The sequence below is a fragment of the Dendrobium catenatum genome, unplaced genomic scaffold, assembly GCF_001605985.2.
Source record: "Dendrobium catenatum unplaced genomic scaffold, ASM160598v2 fragScaff_scaffold_1105, whole genome shotgun sequence".
NCBI lineage: Eukaryota > Viridiplantae > Streptophyta > Magnoliopsida > Asparagales > Orchidaceae > Dendrobium > Dendrobium catenatum.
This window is the reverse complement of record NW_021319567.1, coordinates 656,708-676,350: the sequence shown is the minus strand read 5'-3', so window position 1 is coordinate 676,350 and position 19,643 is coordinate 656,708. Positions and strand designations below refer to the sequence as shown.

The 19,643-nt window shown below is 37.3% G+C and overlaps 2 protein-coding genes across 2 annotated transcripts in view; one reads left to right on the top strand and one right to left on the bottom strand.

Moving 5' to 3' along the window:
- The window catches only part of LOC110107497 (cleavage stimulating factor 64), a 40,708-nt gene extending 36,049 nt beyond the window's left edge, over nt 1-4,659 (top strand). The window contains exon 10 of the mRNA XM_020837771.2: nt 4,341-4,659. Within this exon, the coding sequence (XP_020693430.1) occupies nt 4,341-4,478 (138 nt within the window). The 3' untranslated portion in view covers nt 4,479-4,659. The remainder of the gene's footprint in view (nt 1-4,340) is intronic.
- A 1,231-nt stretch (nt 4,660-5,890) lies between these two features.
- LOC110107459 (protein disulfide isomerase-like 5-2) lies at nt 5,891-12,903 on the bottom strand. Its single transcript, XM_020837730.2, has 5 exons — nt 12,551-12,903; nt 10,923-11,026; nt 10,240-10,610; nt 8,057-8,364; nt 5,891-6,455 (listed from the first exon to the last, which is right to left on the bottom strand). The coding sequence occupies exons 1-5, from the start codon at nt 12,761-12,763 to the stop codon at nt 6,153-6,155; spliced, it is 1,299 nt and encodes a 432-aa protein (XP_020693389.1). The 5' UTR covers nt 12,764-12,903; the 3' UTR covers nt 5,891-6,152.
- Nucleotides 12,904-19,643: the final 6,740 nt, after the last annotated feature.

Sequence of the window (19,643 nt, the reverse complement as noted above, 5' to 3'; positions counted from 1 at the left end):
GGGTTTGTCGCCTCATCGCTAGCATTGAAGATGGATTTTTAAGGCGTCGCAAGCGCTGCGCCGGTTTCCCTCCCTACTACGCTACGTGAACACATAGGGGTTTGATCTCGATCACAAATCATATATAAACAATTTCTAGTATGACTCCGACATGAATATCATAGTTTAAACCAAGGTTTTAAAAGACGAAATCGGGAATCGAGGCGAGGCGTAAGCCTCGAGGCGGATCGAGGCGTAAGCCTCAAAATGATTAAAATAAATTAATTAAAAATTATAAATAATGACAAGAAATAACAAAATATTATGTCAACTATGAATTTGAAAAAAAAAATTAACAATTATTTGTACTACCAATAATAAAACAACATGAATACAATAATATACCAGTCTGTCAGGGGTCCAAGGGGGCGCTACCCCCTGGCGGGATTCGACCTGTTTTATCCAAGGGGGCGCTGCCCCATGAAAACACATCAAAGAAATTGGCACAAAGAATGAAAATAATTAGATAAGTTGATTTGATCTCGATCACAAATCATATATAAACAATTTCTAGTATGACTCCGACCTAAATACCATAATTTAAACCAAGGTTTTAAAAGGCGAAATCGGGAATCGAGGCGGATCGACGCGTAAGCCTCAAAATGATTAAAATAAATTAATTTAAAATTCTAAATAATGAAAAAAAATAACAAAATATTATGTCAACTACGAATTTGAAGATTTGTTTTAACAATTATTTGTACTACCAATAATAAAACAACATGAATACAACAATATACCGATCTGCCGGGGGTCCAAGGGGCGCTGCCCCCTGGCGGGGTTCGAACAAACATCAATATTCTTATGAGTAATCCATTCATCATTAGATTGTAACTTGTCAACAAGCAAATGGTCAATTTCATTATCAATATTTCCTTGATTATGCAATTTGCGATGTGTATCTTTCAATTTTTTGTTAAACATAATATAAACTAATTTTTTCATTTGATCTGCCTCTAATTACGCTTGCATGCAGAAGCCGAACACGTCAGGCTAAGAACTTTAACTGCAAAAGCTTTCAATTCAGGAACATCATCTCCAAACTGAGCCCACCAACGTTCTACATGAAGACAAACATAGTATTTTATGAATATTAGCTGAAGTAGAAGACTTGAACATAAATATTAACATTAAAATTATAAATACACAAACTATAAACATACAAGAAGATCGTGTTTTGTAGCATGTTTATGCTGCTTTAAATCCAAACATTCCCTTCTTCAAATGAAAATTCTCAAGTTGATCATTCACTTTGAGGTAGTCTTCAGAAATGAGTCTGTCCATACATGGATACAAACCAGTTTTCACATCTTTGTCAACATGAAAATCCTTATCATAATGAAATTGGGGGTTTAAATAGTACGTAGCAGCATGTAAGTGTTGGTCTGCCGGGGGTCCAAGGGAGCGCTGCCCCTGGCGGAACAAAATTTTATTGTAAGAGTAATTTTGAAATTCTGCTTGTTTTTAAAGTTTGTAAGTTGCTTGTATGGAAAGATACCGAGCGGTATCGAGCATGTACCTAACGGTACCGAGCATGTACCGGTCGGTATCGAGCAGCATGTACCTAGTGGTACCAAGCATGTACCGCTCAGTACCGAGCATATACTTGCTCGGTACCGAGCAGTACCTAGCGAACCTAGCAGTACCGAGCATGTACTGAGCGGACGAATGAAAGAAAGCCGAATCAGGAGTTGTTCAAGCTTTCGTTACTGCACGTCAAAGTCAAGGCCCACAACACCGCTTACCTGCTCTTCCGACCTAATCGAGGCCTGAACGTTTCCTGCACTCACAACTTCGGCTTCGTTTCCTGCTTTCGAAATCGTTATTGCTTTCGGCTTTGTTTCCTGCGTCGTCTCCTTCCGACTTCGTCTCCTGCACTCACGGCTTCGTCTCTTTCCCTCACGGCTTCATCTCTTTCCCTCACGGCTTCGCCTCCAGTTCGCCTTTCAATTCTTACATGAAGCCCTAATCCTATACGCGAATACGCGAACACGAATCGGCTGCATCGTATTTACATATATACCGAAGAAAAAATTTTGAAGCGCTGCCTTGTACTGCCTCAAGGCGTTACGCTCTTATGCGTACTCCTCGTGCGAAAAAATCGTAAGCTTCGCTGGATGGTTCGAGGTGTAAGCCCCGATACGCATGACTTCCGCCTTGACTTGAGGTGCGACTTAATGCGGACGCCTCGTCGTCCGCTTTTTTAATGGTTGATAAGAGGAACGAGATTTGGGCTTGGTTTTGTTTTATAGGAGGCGGGTTGGGTCTAGCTTGGATCGAGATAGATAACAGGTATATGAGAAGGGATCGGGCAGCTATGAGAGGAGATGGAGTATGCGTGAAGCTCGGCTAGGTAGGAAGAAAACTCTCTCTCTCTCTCTCTCTCTCTATCTCTCTCTCTCTCTCTCTCTCTCTCTCTCTCTTTCTCTCTCTCTCTCTATCTCTATCTCTCTCTCCATGGGGTTCGGAAGAGGTGGAGGAGAAGCGACGGGTTCGGAACAGGTAGGGGTAGGCGACGACAGATGTGGAGTTCGGGATGAGAAGAAGCGGCGAGATGGAGAAGGAGATCGGAAGTCGGGGTCGGCTTCGATCTGGAGTGGCTCTAGCGTCGGCTGAGGGTTGGGTTTGGTGATTTGGTTTGTGATTACAGTGGATCGGACAGAGACGGAGGGAGGAGACGGGATCTGGAGGAGTTCGGCTATTGCTTCGATTGGATAGGGCTTGCGACAGAAACTCGAATAGGCAGCGAATGGAAGAAGACCTGAAGGCTTTGTTTCATTTGTGTTTTAAAGGCGAAGGCAGAGGTAGAATCGAGACTCTCCGAAGGATTTACGGGAAGCGACGCGATCGCAGTGGGATTTACGGGTTAGGTAGTTCGAGATGAGCGGGATTTCAGAGATTTGACAGAGAAGTCCACTAAGCCATCATATACGAGGTATGTAGATTTTCTTCCTGGTTTTCTGGGATTCGGCTTAGGTTTTGGCTCCCTGTCCGTTGGTCAACATTCTCTTGGCAAGGCGGTGGTGTTAGTGGTCACCACAAAAATCTTTCGCCCGGCTACGACCCTCTTCGTAGCGGGAGTCCCGGGTTGGGATAGTCTCTCGAAGGCAGCCTCTAGGCGAGGTGTTTAACTAAAGTTCTTGGTGAATCACAAGTTACTGGATCTTGGAGTACACTAGACCTCATACCAGCTGCCGGTACACCTAGGAGAACTTGTAAGGGGCCGGTTGCGTGCAACTTTCTACCGAAGATGGGACAGTTGCTGGCTTGCATGTGGAGGTCGAGGTGTAGTGGAGAGGTGTATGTAGGGGCTGCTTCTTATAGGTGTAAGAGCTGTTGAGGCAGTTGAGCAACTTTGCATGTTGTTGGAGTTGGGTCATTTTTTATAATAACAATTATTATTATTATTATATATCAGTTCTTATATTATGTCACTTAATAATATGATATATTTTACTGACTTCTTTCACACAGAATAGAAGAAAATTGTATGTTTTGAGTTAGGGGTGTCAAAATGGGTCAATTGGTCGGGGTCTAATCTGACCTGACCCGGGTCCAAATGAGTCAACCAAAATCTGACCCGATTTTGTAAACGGGTCAGATTTAGTTATGTTTTCTCGAGAAGACACCCTGGTACTCAAGTCTTGAAATGGGCTCGAGTTGGCTTGAGTGACAGAGGGAGCAAGTGGATGTAAATAAGCTTCTCTAGACACTTGTTTCCGGAGCTTAGTAAACTAGTAATTAAGCTTTTCCTGTACAGATGGACTGCTGCTTCTGTTATGTCCATTCCCTGTACTGGGAAAAACAAAAAGTCGTTGGCTTTCCATTGTTTGCCTTGTTATATTCTTGCTTGATATAGAATGCCTGAGCTTCAAAATGAAAAGTATCAGCATACCTTCTTGTCTCTGAGTCTAAATTCAGAAGCAACATGGAAAAGAAAGAAAAAAGTAATGATGATTTCATAATAATGACCAAACAATCAGCCTCCTGCTCGGTTTGAGGAGAGATTATTCTGTGCGGACAGACACCGTACACAGCTTACCATTCAGAGGCAAATCAAGTGCACCCACGTTATCCAGTACCGAGCCGCGTACCGAGTAGGGGGTGACGTGGCGCATTTTTATTGAGCTCTGGACGGCGTTCGGTGTCCGCAGAGAATAATTTGCCCGGTTTGAGACATGGCGCTATATTCTATGCTGCTGTAAATAGAGAACAGAAATCATTTGTGTTTGAAATTTCCATTTTTGATCATGTATTTATTTCTTACATCGTATAAACTGAATATTATTTATGTGATTCAGCTTTCAGCTGAAGAGGAGACAGCTCTTCTGAAACAGCTGATGAGTTTGACACCCGAACAGCTTAGCTCATTGCCTTCAGAGCAACAGCAACAGGTTCTTGAGATTCAACGCACTCTTCGTTCGAAGCCACTCCTCTAGCTTTTTTTCTACATTGCTTCACCACCTTTGATAATGGCGGACCTCAGCTTGTTTATTTATAAGATTTTGTTGAGGTCTTGAGGGCTTTTTCGCAGAGCAATTCTTTTTATTGGGGCTGTTAACAAAATTCAAAATTAAAATTATTCAAATTTTGATATTTGATTTTGACCCTAATTTGAGGAAAATTTAAGCTCCACTTATGATATTTGATGGAAGATGTATTCTTTAACATCAAATTTAAGTTTTATTTGGGCAGTTTTCTCACTGTTTTTTAATACAAAATTTTTATTGTATTAAATATTGATTTTATAACACAGTAAGAAAACGGTCTCAAATAAAATCTTAATATTGTGTCATATATTAATCATTACATCTCTCTAAAGGAAATGAGCATGATCTCAAAGTTTGGAATAACTTTCTTAATGCTTTTACAGAAGTTTATAATTTATGAAATTTTTGTATTAAAAATTTATTTTAGAAAGCAGGAAGAAATTTATTGCAAATGAAATTTGAGTTGCATTCATTTGATTCAAATGCCCAATGGCACTAATTTTGAAGCATTTGCTTTCTCAAATTATCGTCAAATGATATGAATTCATTTACCCCTTTCATAGACCATATGATCAAAATGCTCTCAAATAAAAAAAAAATATTTTGGTACGAAAATGAGATAACTTTTTTATGAATTGCATATCTTAAAATGAATTCTAATCCGCTTGAAGAGATTAATTATAAACTTTTGGATGAGGAATTTTGATTTTTTTTTCTAGAATTTGTAGGATGATTTTCTGATTTTGAATTAATTTAAAAAAAAAATGAAGATTTAAATAAAAGTACTATTTTTTATAAAAATATGTATTTTTAATTTCAATCTAACAAATTAATAAAATAATAAAAATTCAATTTTGGCTCATGTAAAATTTAATTCAAAATAATAATTTATTTTGAATTTTATGTCAAGTTGATTATAAATTAAGATTACATTTAATATAACTTTCTTATAATTGTTTGAACAAAAATTTTAACGCTAAAAATTTAGAATGACTAAATTAAATGGGTCATGCTCAATGCAGAAGTAAACCAACTCAATTATTAATTGATTTAAATTTAAGAATTATCAAACATTTCAAATTTGGTTCATAATTACCACATATTGGAAGGCATTTTTGTTATTTCATTCATAAAAATATAATAATAATATGAAGCAAAACAAATGAGATTTAATTTGGAATGACTAACTATTTGATCACCATATGAATAATAACAGCAACATCAAATCTTTTATCTCTTGTAGTAAAGTCGGCTACATAAATCTTTTTTCTTCATTGCGTTCTCTTAAAGAGTCAATTTTCCATTTAAATCTAATAAAGAAAAAGATTGCTGCTAATAATAAAACAAGAACATTCTCAACAAATGATAATGGCGTGCTAAATCTTTCCAGTAAACATGAAAGGTACAGTTAGTTCTTCTGAAACATTAATAAAATCTCTTCCAAAAAATAGAAAAAAAAAAATTACGGAAGGATATTCTAACCTATTTTGAGTCATGAATGGTGCTAGTAGTGTAAATCCAAGAATTTTGAAGACAATTCTGAAGCAAAACGCATCAGGATATAAATGATTTCTTGATAGCAGTAATTGTACAGCTTCTTCATCAGCAGAACAGGTTCTTAATTCACTCTTCCTTATCTCCAGGCTGGTAATCCTGCCTGTTCAGATCTTCAGCCTCTGTTTGAGTTTGTCTTCTGTGAAGCTCATCGTCCCCTCGTTTTGCCAATTTACGCATACCAATCACAAAAGCTACCGCAAAGACAAACAGGCAAACAGTTTTTATGCCAAAAAGAGAGTTTATGAAGCCTAGAAAAGAAGGGCCACTGACTTCCTTTTTAATCGTTCTTCCCTCCCTGTAACCTTTAAGAAACTGGATAATCTGAGATTCTTGATCCTCCAAACTGTTCAGGCTCTCCAAACCTTCCACCTAAAAAAAGGTATAAGTCGAAAACAATTATGAGTGTGGTTAATTGCTGATGCTAAGGAATAATTATTTGTCCTAATGCTTTCAATCAATTTATACAACTCAATAAGTAAAAGTTTCTTTTCAGTTTATAACAAAGATTTTCTTACTCTTATGTTTCGTTTGGGACGGCTTTCTTACTACTTCTTAAAACAACTTTTCAGTACAAAATTTTTAATTTTTATACTAAAAAACTGCTTTAAGAAGCAGCAAGAAAGCCGAAGCCTTAGTCAAATTTCGATACTAGTAATCTAATAACTTGCACAATAAGACAGCAAACAACTTCCACAATCTTAACATAATTGATATTTATAATTCTTTAACTAATCCATTTATATGCCCATAGGTACCTTTTCTCTTTTAATTTCTTGAAAATTCAAATTTAGGAAGGACTCCTCATTTCCAGTTTTTGATGCATGCCTCTTGAGTCATGGCTAGACCACTAGACTGCGTCTAGTTTCTGTATCCTCCACTCCTACCATTTAAGCATCCGAAGATTCTTCTGAAGAAAAGCTGTGTATGGTTAAAATTACTTGGGCTCAACTTTATGAACCTTTCTCCACTCATTTCTGTTATTATGGTGGTTATCAACTTCATTGCATACTAATTTTATCTCAATTTTTTTACTAGGACATCATCTACTGTTTCTTTTTTTAGGTGAAGAGTAAATTTTTCCAGTTACATATCCAATCTACTAAAGTCTCTAACATTCAAACTTAACTCACAATAAAAAATAAGTTCTTTTATTATTATTATATTTTCTACAGCATTCAAATGCCTAGTTCCCTAATGATTTAAAATACACTCTCAAGACCTATTCAACAATCTTCTTGATGCAATTATTTTTTATTGATTTATGATTTGTGAGGGAGCGATTCTTAAATCTATTAAATATTATGCATACTAGATGGTTTAATTATCCCTTTTTTTTCTAAAGTTAGATAACATTAAGCTCATTTATTATTATTTTTTTCTAAGTTAGGGTCTAGCTTCAGCATAACATATATGATTATATTCCAACTTATATTATTACTAAAATCATATTAAATTTGAAGATAAATGATAAAAATTTCCTTTTATAAATTTGATAGCATTATATTGATTAAATTTTTTTTAAAAATTTATTTTATTATTATTACTATTTTATGCTATTATTTTATTTTATTATTATTATTTTAATTTAATATTATTATTATTATTATTTTGCCCATCCTAAAAAAAGAAATTGGATCCGCCCCCGAAATTTTCACCCAATAAATTTTTACTTATGAAGAGTTCTTAGCATTGGCCCGTTATATTTAAAAGAAACGCCCCTTACCACTCACTTTTTGCTACAATATAACACTTCCTATCGGTTTAATAAGAACAAAGGCAAGATAACCAGTGTATTGCAACCCATAGATGGACAAAAAATTTTATCATATTAAAGTTTTAGTCTAGAATGTGCTAAAAGTTAGAGAAACAAAAAACATTTTTTACCGCATAAACATTCATTCAAAGAAGCATGTTGCTTAAGTTAGTAATGCAGAATAATAAGATTCTACTGGAATAAAAAGTTCACTTACCAATTCATATTCATCATTGCCATCCCAAACAAGTATCATTGGAAGCTTTGTATTTCTGTTAGCATCAAATGAGTTCGCAAAGTCTTCCCACTGTTTGACTCCAATAAAACCAAAAACCAAATCACGATTGGTAGTTGCAGCAGATCTCAAAATCTTAAATAGCTCCCGTGATTTACCATCCAACTCATCGTTCACAATTGTAAGAACAATTTTCCTATCATCACTGTTCAACAGCTTAAGTGTTTCATAATTGATGGGAACAACGAGTGGCAATTGATTTTGACGAACAAAATCATCTAAGAAATGTCCTGAAAATTTAAAGGTGATTCTTATAGTAATGCTTTTCACTGAGAGTAGCGTTATGAACAGTTAAAATAAAGACTAAATAAAGGAAAACATGACTAAATAGTACATTAATACTACAAAGGTTAAAGAGCATAGAGTTTATTTGCAGAAAAAATGTTAAAAAAACGTTTGTCCACAAATTGGTGGTCATAAAACAGGAGCAGTTCCTGAGAAAACACAGCGTTCATTTAGATAGTCTTAGGCCACTAAAGGGGTTGTTTGGTTTGTAGTATTTTAAGGGTAGAATAGAAAAAAATGTAAGGATTTTGAAATTTTAGGTGTTTGGTTTAATAAAAAATAAATTTAAAATAATTTGTTGATGTATTCAAAATTCATCACTTAGTTCTTGTGGTGTATCCAAAATTGCCAAAATTTAGCAATTTTCAAATATATCATTTCCCCTTCCGCACATACAACTTCCACCCGTCACAACTACCCATTACCGGCCACCCCTCAACACTATTGTCAATCGCAATCACCACTTGATGCCATCATCCACCGCCGTCACTGCTTTTTATCACCACTTGTTAATTGCTGCTTCATGCCATTGTTGCCTGCAATATTTCTAAAATACTTGTATTTGTAATGCATCATAGAAAAAAAAATCTTACACTTTATCCAACCAAACAACTTATTGCTTTCTAAAATACATGTATTTATTTAACATTATATTCAAAACTCCCCTAAATTTCAAATAGTCCTAAAACTTTGTCTATCATGTTTTACATTGCATCTACGTTGCATGAACAATAATCATAATATTATATAATGCCAATTAATATTCTTTCAATGACTAGGGTTGTTTGATCCATGTTGTCACATTAATATTAATTAAGGATGAATTTGATCACAAATTCACATGCCGCATATACAACGCCTTGAACCAAAGACTTATGTCGCACCGATACACCTATTTATGAAGGCGTGCTGTATCCGATACACCGATACACGGATACACCTCCGATACTCCACCGATACGTGTCGGATACGCCAAAGCCGTATCCAATTAAAATACTATTTAATTTCAAAAGGACACGCGTATCCGATACGAGTGTCCGTTGAAAAACAAAAAGAAATCCGAAAAAAGACTCATATTTACTTCCGCGGTTGCGAGCAAGATTCTTTCATTTCCGAGATGGATTTGAGTCTCTTGATGATATGAAAATATTAAAAATTACTAATTGATGAGCCTGAATTAGAAACTATGATATTTATTGGAGATGATATATAAATTCAAAGACAAACCAATGAAGAAGATATATCATTCCTTCTATTGAAAAGTTGAAACTTCATGTGCTAGATAATTTATGTTTATGCTTTTCTTGTTGTACTAGACATTTAATGCTTACTTATATCTTGATATTATAAGCTACAAGGCTACAAATGATGTCGTTGTCATTTTTTTTTTGTAATTTCAAATATTATGCTTTGATTGTTTTCTTAATTTTTATGTATGATTTATAAATTATAATGTCGTGTCCGCGCCGTATCCGTATCCTGTATTTTTAAGAATTGGCGTATCCCGTATCCGTATCGTGTCATATCCGTGTCGCCGTATCCGTATCGGTGCAACATAGACCAAAGATCTCTTGGCTAGAATCCTAAGCTTCCGATCAATATCTGTTGGTTGGAAGTCTAACCAAGAGGCTAAGGTGGGCTGCATGACATAAAAAGCGTTCTTGTATCAAAATAGATATATGTTGAACATGCCAAGTCACTCTTTATACTTACTTAACATCCAACATTAATATATCTTACACCAATTAAAACTAATACTGAAAATGATTGCCACGATAGAAAATAAAATAATCATAAACTCCATTCAGGATTTATCTCACCTTCAAAAGGGCCATAGAAAACATTTTGTTGATTGTAATTGGGATGAATGGCTACCAATGCAGGACTTTTTTCGAAATCATATTCTACCATTATTTTCTCTGAAAAATCTTTAGCTACTGCAAACCAAGACTTTTTCTTGTATCTTCTGCCATACTCAGAAAGTAAGGATTCATCCAAGCCAAAGCCAATAAATATAGGGAAATGCTTTCCAGCTTCGTCAACAAAGCTATGTACAGCAGAAGCTGACTCGAGAACAGAAACATCAGGTGCTACATATTTTTTAAGAAATTGCACAAGCAGCTCTGCTTTTCTAGGGCCTTTATATTCAATCGAAACACCATGCACAAAGAGCTTTAGTGTGGGAAAGCCACTGCAACAGAAAATGAAGTATGACTAAAGTCGGTGTAGAACGACATTTTTTTTTTCATCGTTTGATCATGAAGATCTATACGGTGTAGAATGACATATGAAGTTGAAAAAGTTTGAAATTTCAGGATACCTTATTGACATTTAAAATTTTTTCCAATCAACTAAATACAAGAAGTCAATTGAAATTAAATGTTATAGTGTAAATAATATAAAGCATAGGAAGATACTACATTGCACATAACTACCAGAAACAAAAGTTTGTATACTCTGAATTCAGAAATGGAGGAAACTAATAAGAGGGTCTAGAACAAACTCAATTTCATGTCTTGAAGCAAGCTTCCGATACTTGTCAGCATCTAGTTTAGCAATCACAATAGGTTGATTCAGTCTGGCAAGAATTGGTGCAGCCTCATCTAGCTAAAATTAAGGTGAAAGAATACCATCAGTGAAACATTTTGAAATAAAGGGTCAGAAGAAACTAGCAAAGAATACTAAAGAAGAAGTTGGCATCACAAGAATTCATGGATGTATAATTTTTAGATGGAAAAGATATAGATCACAGCTTCCACAGAAACTATTATAAAAAACAATACAGCATGCAACAACAAACAGTGGCATGAGCAACCGCAGTAGAAAAATATACAATAAATGTTGAGAAACAAGCAAATCCTCACAACATACAGTGCAAAAAAAAACTCAATCATAATTTGATGCATTTCTATCATAAACGGTATATTCTTAGCCATTAATTTAACACATTTTCAATAAAAAGCTCCTCTTGCATAACTTGAAAATGTGTTGATTTTGTGGGTGTGGGAAGCATTGGTTGTCATGCAGTATGATCATACGACTAACCATAGCAATAGTTCCTCATTATACTCGTATAATACACATGTATGAATTATTCAGAATTAATAATTTTCTGTATCTTCTCAGTTGTATGGGAAAAGAACTCATATATTTTAAGCCTCAAAAGTCAAAAGTATAGTTCAAATATTTCATGTACTAAACTCCCATATTCATGAGAAATAGTTCTTTGGATGTCCCATTTAGATATGTCAAGAATAAATTTTGATTAAATATTCTTTTTTATGCTATTTACATATCAAACATCCAAAACATTAATATTACATGTCTACCACCCATACACAACTTTAATATCAAATATATGACTCCTATAATTCATTTCTACCATTTATATCATCCTATAAACTTTAACATTTCATTCCATAAACCCAAATTTGTTTATTTTGAGTGTTAGATATGTAAATAACATAAAATAAAGTTGTATGTATATAAATCTCCCTTTTTTGGGAAATTTTTAATTAAATAATCCATCTTCTTATTCCAGAATTTACAGAAAAAATGAAAGCATTATATTCATTTTTAGGAGAAAATATTAACTTGTGAAGTTATTTATGCCCATGAGATTCTGATTTTGATTAAGAACACCTAAAAAAATAATTTTGAAGACAGAGCAATAAATTTTAAAGATATTTAAACTTTTTTCATAAACACTGACTAATGAAATATATCAAAATTTTAAATTGATTCTGACCAAACACAGGTGAGAGATCCCATCACAATTTTTCCTGATGCATATATATGCATGAATGTCCGTTTAATAAACATCCCTGAATTTACAAACTAAGCAACTAACTGCAGAGTTTGCACCTTCAATTTTTATGTTTGCATTTTCGTCTCAGCTTTCAAATAATAGAATAAGTTATCTTTTTCCTCAAATTTTGGCCATTCACGTGCAAATCCAATTAGGAGAAAAAGAAAAAATCGCAACCAGGATCCTATCTTGAAACAACAAACCTACAACGGAAATTAGAACAAAAGATCCCGTAGATGAAATAAATAACTAAACAATGTTAGATCTTCAGATTTAAAAAAAAAATACAGAAAAAAGAGCCAACAAAAGTGAAAAATGCTGACCACGGGAGACAGCTTCTTGCAGTGACCGCACCAGGGGGCGTAGAAATCTACGAGGATGTGGTCGAAGGTGGAGATAGCAGACTCAAAGTTTGAATCATTAAGTTCGATCACAGTGCCGTCAGCCACGAACGGCTGGGCTGTCACTAGCCGGACGTCTAAGTACCAAACCCTAGCCAACAGCACGATCAGAAACAATGGAAAGGCGGATGCCATGCGGTGGTTCGTCGCCACTAAACTCAACGGCCGTTCGCCGAGAACTTGACTGGAAGAATCGGATTTGGAAATTGACTGATGGCTTTGATGATTTTAAAAGTAAGGGCTCGGTTTTGATTTTATTTGGATGGAGTTTCCGAAGTCCGTTTTGCTTGAGCTTTTAAGTTTTAACTGTTTCTAACGTTTCTATTTTTATTTACGTTATAATTTTAATTAAGAGATTTACATACATACCATAAATGATAAAGTTATCATGTATTTATATATTTAATATCTAATTTTTTTTTATGAATATAATATTCAAAATTTTAAATTATATTAAAATATTATTAATTTTAATTTATTAAAATAGAACATATATTTTCATATATATAATTTGATAGGATTCAGATAATAAAATAGTACGTAAATAAATATAAAAATTTTGTAATATGTATAAAATCCTCAGTTGGTTGATAATAAATGTAGGTTTATATTTAAAATATTTAAAAAGGGTTATAATATATTTTGAAAGAATTTTCTAATTAAGTTTTAAATTATAATTAAATTATGTGTTTTTAGAATTGATTTATCATAAAAAAATTATCTAGATCGGGCACGAATCTCAAGGCAAAGTTGAATCGAAAACCTCTAAGATTAATTGAGGGACCATTCAAACTCTGATTTCGACAACTTATAGTCGAACTGAACATCTCGAAAAGACGAAGCAACGACACCAAATTAGATACAGTCTGAGCCTAAATGGGTCCAAGTCGAGGGTGTCTTTCATGAAGTGAATTTATAATTCGTCCAACCTATTGTTTATGATGTCTTTCATGAAGTGAATATTTTAAAGTATTTTCGCTCTCTTCTCCTTTCAATTATGCAAGAAAGTAATGAGGAGGATGCTGGATGCATATGATGAAGATGAAAATAATGATCAAGCATCTTTCCTTGTCCTTCCATTCCTCTAATGGTATCATTGATGTATTCATTGAGATTAAGGATGTCCCAGCTCTTAATCTATTGGTGAAGGGAAAATTAGATTTGTAGAGAGCCATACTAAAGAATTATAGGCTCCTTAGTTTAAGAAGCTTGTTGAGCATATTATTTTCAATCAACTTAAGGAAGGCATACTATAATCAACGCTCGTCATTAGCCCCTCCATACTAACAAGAATAATACATGTTATCACCAACAAGGTTAAAGTATGATATCAACATCAACATTAATACTCACCATCATCAATAAAGGCAACGCTCATCGTTGACACCGATGTCGATGCCCGCCATCATCACTAATGCAAATACTTGTCTTTAATGATAAGTCATATGCCTATCATTGATATTAGTGTCAATGTCCATCTTCACTAAAAAGATTGATGCCCATCATCACTGTTGGTGCAGACATCGCTAACATCGCCACTGCAAATGTCTATCGTCTTTACCAAGGCCAATGCCCACCTTCTTGATTGTTGGTAACCCCGTTTTATAGGGAGAGTGATCAAGCAAACTACTAATTATTGCTTAGTGAAAACTCTAATATCTAAAGGCACCTCAAGCATCTTTCCTTGTCCGAACACTTCCGGAGGTGAATCTGGACGCCCCACGTCATCTAATGCACTGTACATTTGGTGATGTGACATTTCCGAACACTGCACGCAATAATTTTTCCTTAGTTACACCATAAAAACCATCTTTCATAGTTCATCGCACAATAATGTGTCAAGGTCTTACTCAATTATGGGGAAAAATATTCAGAATAAATAAATCCTATAGTGGAATTATTTTAACTGAGTTAGAATCCCATGATTTTTGTAATATGCTTTTAATTCATTAATTTTTTTATTATCTCATCCAAGCTATCTCTCTTACTCTTTGATGCAGAGCATCTTTAAGGAAGTGTGACTGCGGACTATCATATCCTAATCTGACAGTTAGTTAGAATATTCCATTTTGTTTTGCTGCTTTAGGCCGTTGGTGCTCAGACGCCTTTTTATTTGCTTGTCTTGTTTTTAGTATAGCTGGAATAGAGTAAGAATTACTTAAGGTGGAGAGGAAACTAGAACCGATAGTTTTTTAAAGTTAATACCAAATAGTTTACTGTTCTATTGAACTTCCTTCTTGCTGCTAGAACCCATTTTGTGCAGGATCCTACATCAGGTTGGTATCAGAGCCACAATGGCGGAAGGTAGCAAACGGGTGGCTGCCGTGGAAGAAAAAAGCCTGGAAAGCCTTTGGGCGGAACACTCTGATCTGATGAAGCATTCGGAGGAACTCACGACGGCATTCCGTCGATTTGAGGACAAAGTGCGCCGCGACCTGAGAGACATTCGCGCTCTACTTGAGCGGAGCCTCGAACCGAGATTGGGTCAGCCTGCAACCATACCGGCGATCCAGAGGAGAGGTGGAGAAAGGCGAAACCTCCAACAGAATATGCCGGAGGGAATCGCATCAGATTCGGATGAAGGATTGGAACATTTCAGGATGTTGGATCTTTCGGATTCAGAGGAAGACACAGCAATGCACCGTCGACGGAGACCGAGGGAGCTGGGTAGACATCACGGTGAGTTCAGAGTAAAAATGGACATACCATTTTTTGATGGCAAGTTACACATAGAAGACTACTTGGATTGGGAGCGGGCAGTAGAAACCTTCTTCGAATACATGGAGGTTGAACCCGAAAAACAGGTTAAATATGTGGCATGCAGGCTAAAGGGGGGAGCAAGCGCATGGTGGTTACAATTGATGCAGTCCCGACGCCGAGAGGGAAGAGGAGCAGTGCGTAGCTGGTTCCGGATGAAGCAATTACTGCGAGGGCACTTCCTTCCGACAGATTATGAGCAAATGCTGTATATGCAATATCAGCACTGCGTGCAAGGCAACCGTTCCATCAATGATTACACAAAAGAATTTTATAGGCTGAGTGCCAGGAATAATCTTAGCGAGTCGGAGAACCAGTTAGTTGCCTGTTATATCAGGGGGTTGAAAGAGTCAATACAGGACAAGCTGGAGCTCAATGCCGTGTGGTCTCTGTCACAAGCTGTCAACTACGCGCTCAAAGTGGAGATTCAGCAATCCAGGCATGGAAAGAGTAGTCAAAATCGACGGACCACAGATCCTGTAAGTGATTCGAACAGAGCAATTCAATTTAAAACTAATGCAATCCACAGGCAGACACCCGTCCCTCCTATGAATTATGTACCACCTACATCTTCCAATAAAATTGAAGATGCAAAGGCACCTTATAAATTTAAAGGTCTAGCAAGAGACAACCCTTACGCCAAACCGTCGACTATCAAATGATTCAGATGCTTCCAGCAAGGTCACAAATCCAACGAATGTCCCACAAGGGGTCAGCTGCAGTTAATGGAAATGGAAGACGAAGCTGGCATGGAAGATGCTGATGATGATAATGAAGACCCAATTGAAGAGGTAGAAGGAGATCAAGGTGAGCCTCTTGTGTGTGTTTTACAAAAACTGCTTTTAGCACCGAGACAACCGAGTAATTCACAGAGGAATGCACTGTTCAAGACCAAGTGCACCATCAGCGGCAAGATTTGCAGTTTACTGATTGACAGCGGATGTACAGAGAATGTCATTTCAAAAGCTGTAGTTCAATCTTTACAGCTTAAAACAACAAAAAATTCTAATCCTTATAAAATTAGTTGGGTGAAGAAAGGATTGGAAATGTCCGTCACAGACATGTGTAGAGTCTCTTTCTCTATTGGTAAGCACTACACGAGCGAAGTTTTATGTGACGTGATCGACATGGATGTTTGCCATATCATTCTAGGACGTCCATGGCAGTTTGACGTGGGCGCATTGTATGATGGAAGGGTGAATACATATACCTTCGATTGGAAGGGAAAGAGACTGCGATTGGTACCGGAATCTCAGCAGTTAGAACCTGAATCATCCAAGGAAAGAGTTGCAATGCATGTAGTACCGAGAAATACCCTCCTGAGCACGTGGAAAGAGTCATTACAAATGCTAGCCTTGGTGGTAAAGGACCAGACAATTGCGGGAAAACAAGCTGAATGGCCCGGTGAAATCAGTCAGCTACTGCAGCAGTTTGCAGACATCTGTACCAAGGAATTGCCAGCCGAGCTGCCGCCAGTGAGAGTCGTTCAACATCAGATTGATTTCAATCCAGGTGCCACGTTGCCAAACATTCCACACTATAAAATGAGCCCAACGGAACACAAGATCTTGCAACAAATCGTGGATGAGCTCCTAGAGAAACAATTAATTCAGCATAGTTTGAGCCCCTGTGCAGTCCCGGCGCTCCTTGTGCCCAAAAAAGACGGAAGCTGGCGAATGTGTATTGATAGCAGAGCTATCAATAAGATTACTGTCAAGTTCAGATTCCCAATGCCACGGATTGATGAAATGATGAAGAGGTTGGTTGGATCTCAATTATTTTCCAAGCTTGACCTTCGCAGTGGATACCACCAAATCAGAATCCGGCTAGGAGATGAGTGGAAAACGGCATTTAAGACGAGAGAGGGCCTATATGAATGGCGGGTCATGCCATTTGGGCTATGCAATGCACCATCAACTTTTATGAGGTTGATGAATGAGGTTCTAAAACCTTTTCTGAACAAGTGTTGCGTGGCATATTTCGATGACATTCTGGTCTTTAGTAAGAGCCAGTCGGAACATTTGGAACATCTGAAGAATATTTGTGAGGCTCTTCAGCAAAACAAGCTTTATTTAAATGTTTCCAAATGTGAATTTGTTAGTAAAGAAGTCTCGTTTTTGGGTTTCAAGATTTCAGCAGCTGGTGTTAGCACCGATCCGAGGAAGGTCGAGGCGATAGTCAATTGGCCGGATCCAAAGTCCTTTACAGAAATTAGAAGTTTCCACGGGTTGGCGAACTTCTATCGAAGGTTTATTCGAGGGTTAAGCATCATCATGTCTCTGATCACTGATGTTTTGAAGTAGAAACAATTCCGGTGGACAGAGGAACAACAGAGGAGTTTTGATACTATCAAGGAGTCCCTGTCTTCGGCGCCAGTTTTGGCATTACCAGATTTTGACAAACCGTTTGTGGTAGAAACAGATGCCTCAAATGTGGGAATTGGCGCTGTGTTGACACAAGACAATCGGCCCATCGAGTTCTTCAGCGAAAAACTATCGGAGGCCCGTCAAAAATGGTCTGTATACGAGCAGGAACTGTATGCAGTCATCCGGGCATTGAAGCAATGGGAGCACTACCTCCTTTATCAGGACTTTATACTCTACAGCGACCACAAAGCATTACAGTACATCAACACTCAAAAAACGATCAATAGGATGCACGCGAGGTGGGTGTTGTTCCTTCAGAAGTTCACATTTGTGTTAAAACACAAAAGCGGAGCTCAAAATCGCGTGGCAGACGCTCTAAGTCGACGGTCCGTCCTCCTTACTCAGTTGCAAGCAGAATTTGTGGGTCTTGAATGCCTACAAGACTTATATTCTGATGATGATGACTTCGCTGGAGTGTGGCAAAAGTGCAACAACAAAGAGCCTGTAGATGACTTCAACGTCCGGCACGGTTTTCTCTTTAAAGGGAAACAGCTCTGCATACCGAAATCATCGTGGAGGCAACATCTTATCCAGGAAATTCATGGAGGGGGACTAGCAGCCCATGCTGGCCGGGACAAAACAGTGTCACAAATGACAGCCAAATTCTTTTGGCCTCATCTGAGAAAGGATGTTACGAAGTTCGTAGAGAGGTGTTCCATATGCCAAAACTTTAAAGGAGGTGGACAGAATACGGGGCTATATCTGCCATTACCGATTCCCGACTCCATTTGGGAGGACCTAAGTTTGGATTTCGTATTGGGTTTGCCACGAACCAGGAAAGGGAACGACTCTATCATGGTGGTTGTTGATAGATTCTCAAAAATGGCACATTTCGTGGCTTGTAAGAAAACATTTGATGCTCTGAATGTGGCGAAGCTGTTCTTTAGGGAGATCGTTCGACTACATGGCGTCCCTCTCAGCCTAACATCCGATAGAGAAGTTAAATTTATCAGCCATTTTTGGCGAGAATTATGGAAACGGCTGAACACCAAGTTACAATTAAGCTCGCCTTACCACCCGCAAACTGATGGACAAACAGAAGTGGTGAATCGCACTTTGGGAAATTTGTTGAGATGCATCGTCCAAGATCACCCGAAGCTATGGGACGAAGTTCTCGGCCAGGCGGAGTTCGCTTTCAATTCGATGCCAAATCGATCAACGGGTATGTGTCCCTTTGGTATTGTTTACACTAAAATGCCCAATTCTACTGTTGATGTAGCAGTCATTCCGAAATGCAAAAGTCAAGCAGCATCCGGTTGGGTTGACCAATTCTCGGAGATGATTGCCAAGGTCCGCCAGAATTTGACCAATGCCAATGCCAAATATAAGCTGGACGCCGATACTCACCGGAGGAAGAAACTGTTCAAACCGGGAGATCTAGTTATGGTCCGTATGAAGAAGGAGCGCCTACCTACGGGAACCTATTCGAAGCTAAGTAGACGGAAATTTGGGCCGTTCCGGATAACGAAGTGCATCAACGACAATGCTTATGTCGTCGAGCTACCAGCAGATTTCAATACTCCTAATATCTTCAATGTTGCCGATTTGTTTCAGTATGTTCCTCCTGACGACGCAGTCATCACCATCGAGGATCCTCCACCAATTCTTTTTGCAGAAGGGGCGCGTGATGCGGAGCATCTTTAAGGAAGTGTGACTGCGGACTATCATATCCTAATCTGACAGTTAGTTAGAATATTCCATTTTGTTTTGCTGCTTTAGGCCGTTGGTGCTTAGACGCCTTTTTATTTGCTTGTCTTGTTTTTAGTATAGCTGGAATAGAGTAAGAATTACTTAAGGTGGAGAGGAAACTGGAACCGATAGTTTTTTGAAGT

What these genes read in the sequence shown, in the direction of transcription:
- LOC110107459 (XM_020837730.2), bottom strand. Translation starts at nt 12,763, where the DNA reads ATGGCATCCGCCTTTCCATTGTTTCTGATCGTGCTGTTGGCTAGGGTT. An exon ending in GCTTCAAGACATGAAATTGA is followed by an intron (nt 10,611 to 10,922) that starts GTTTGTTCTAGA and finishes TTTCTGTTGCAG; the next exon opens with TGGCTTTCCCACACTAAAGC. An exon ending in TTTCTATGGCCCTTTTGAAG is followed by an intron (nt 8,365 to 10,239) that starts GTGAGATAAATC and finishes TTAAATTTTCAG; the next exon opens with GACATTTCTTAGATGATTTT.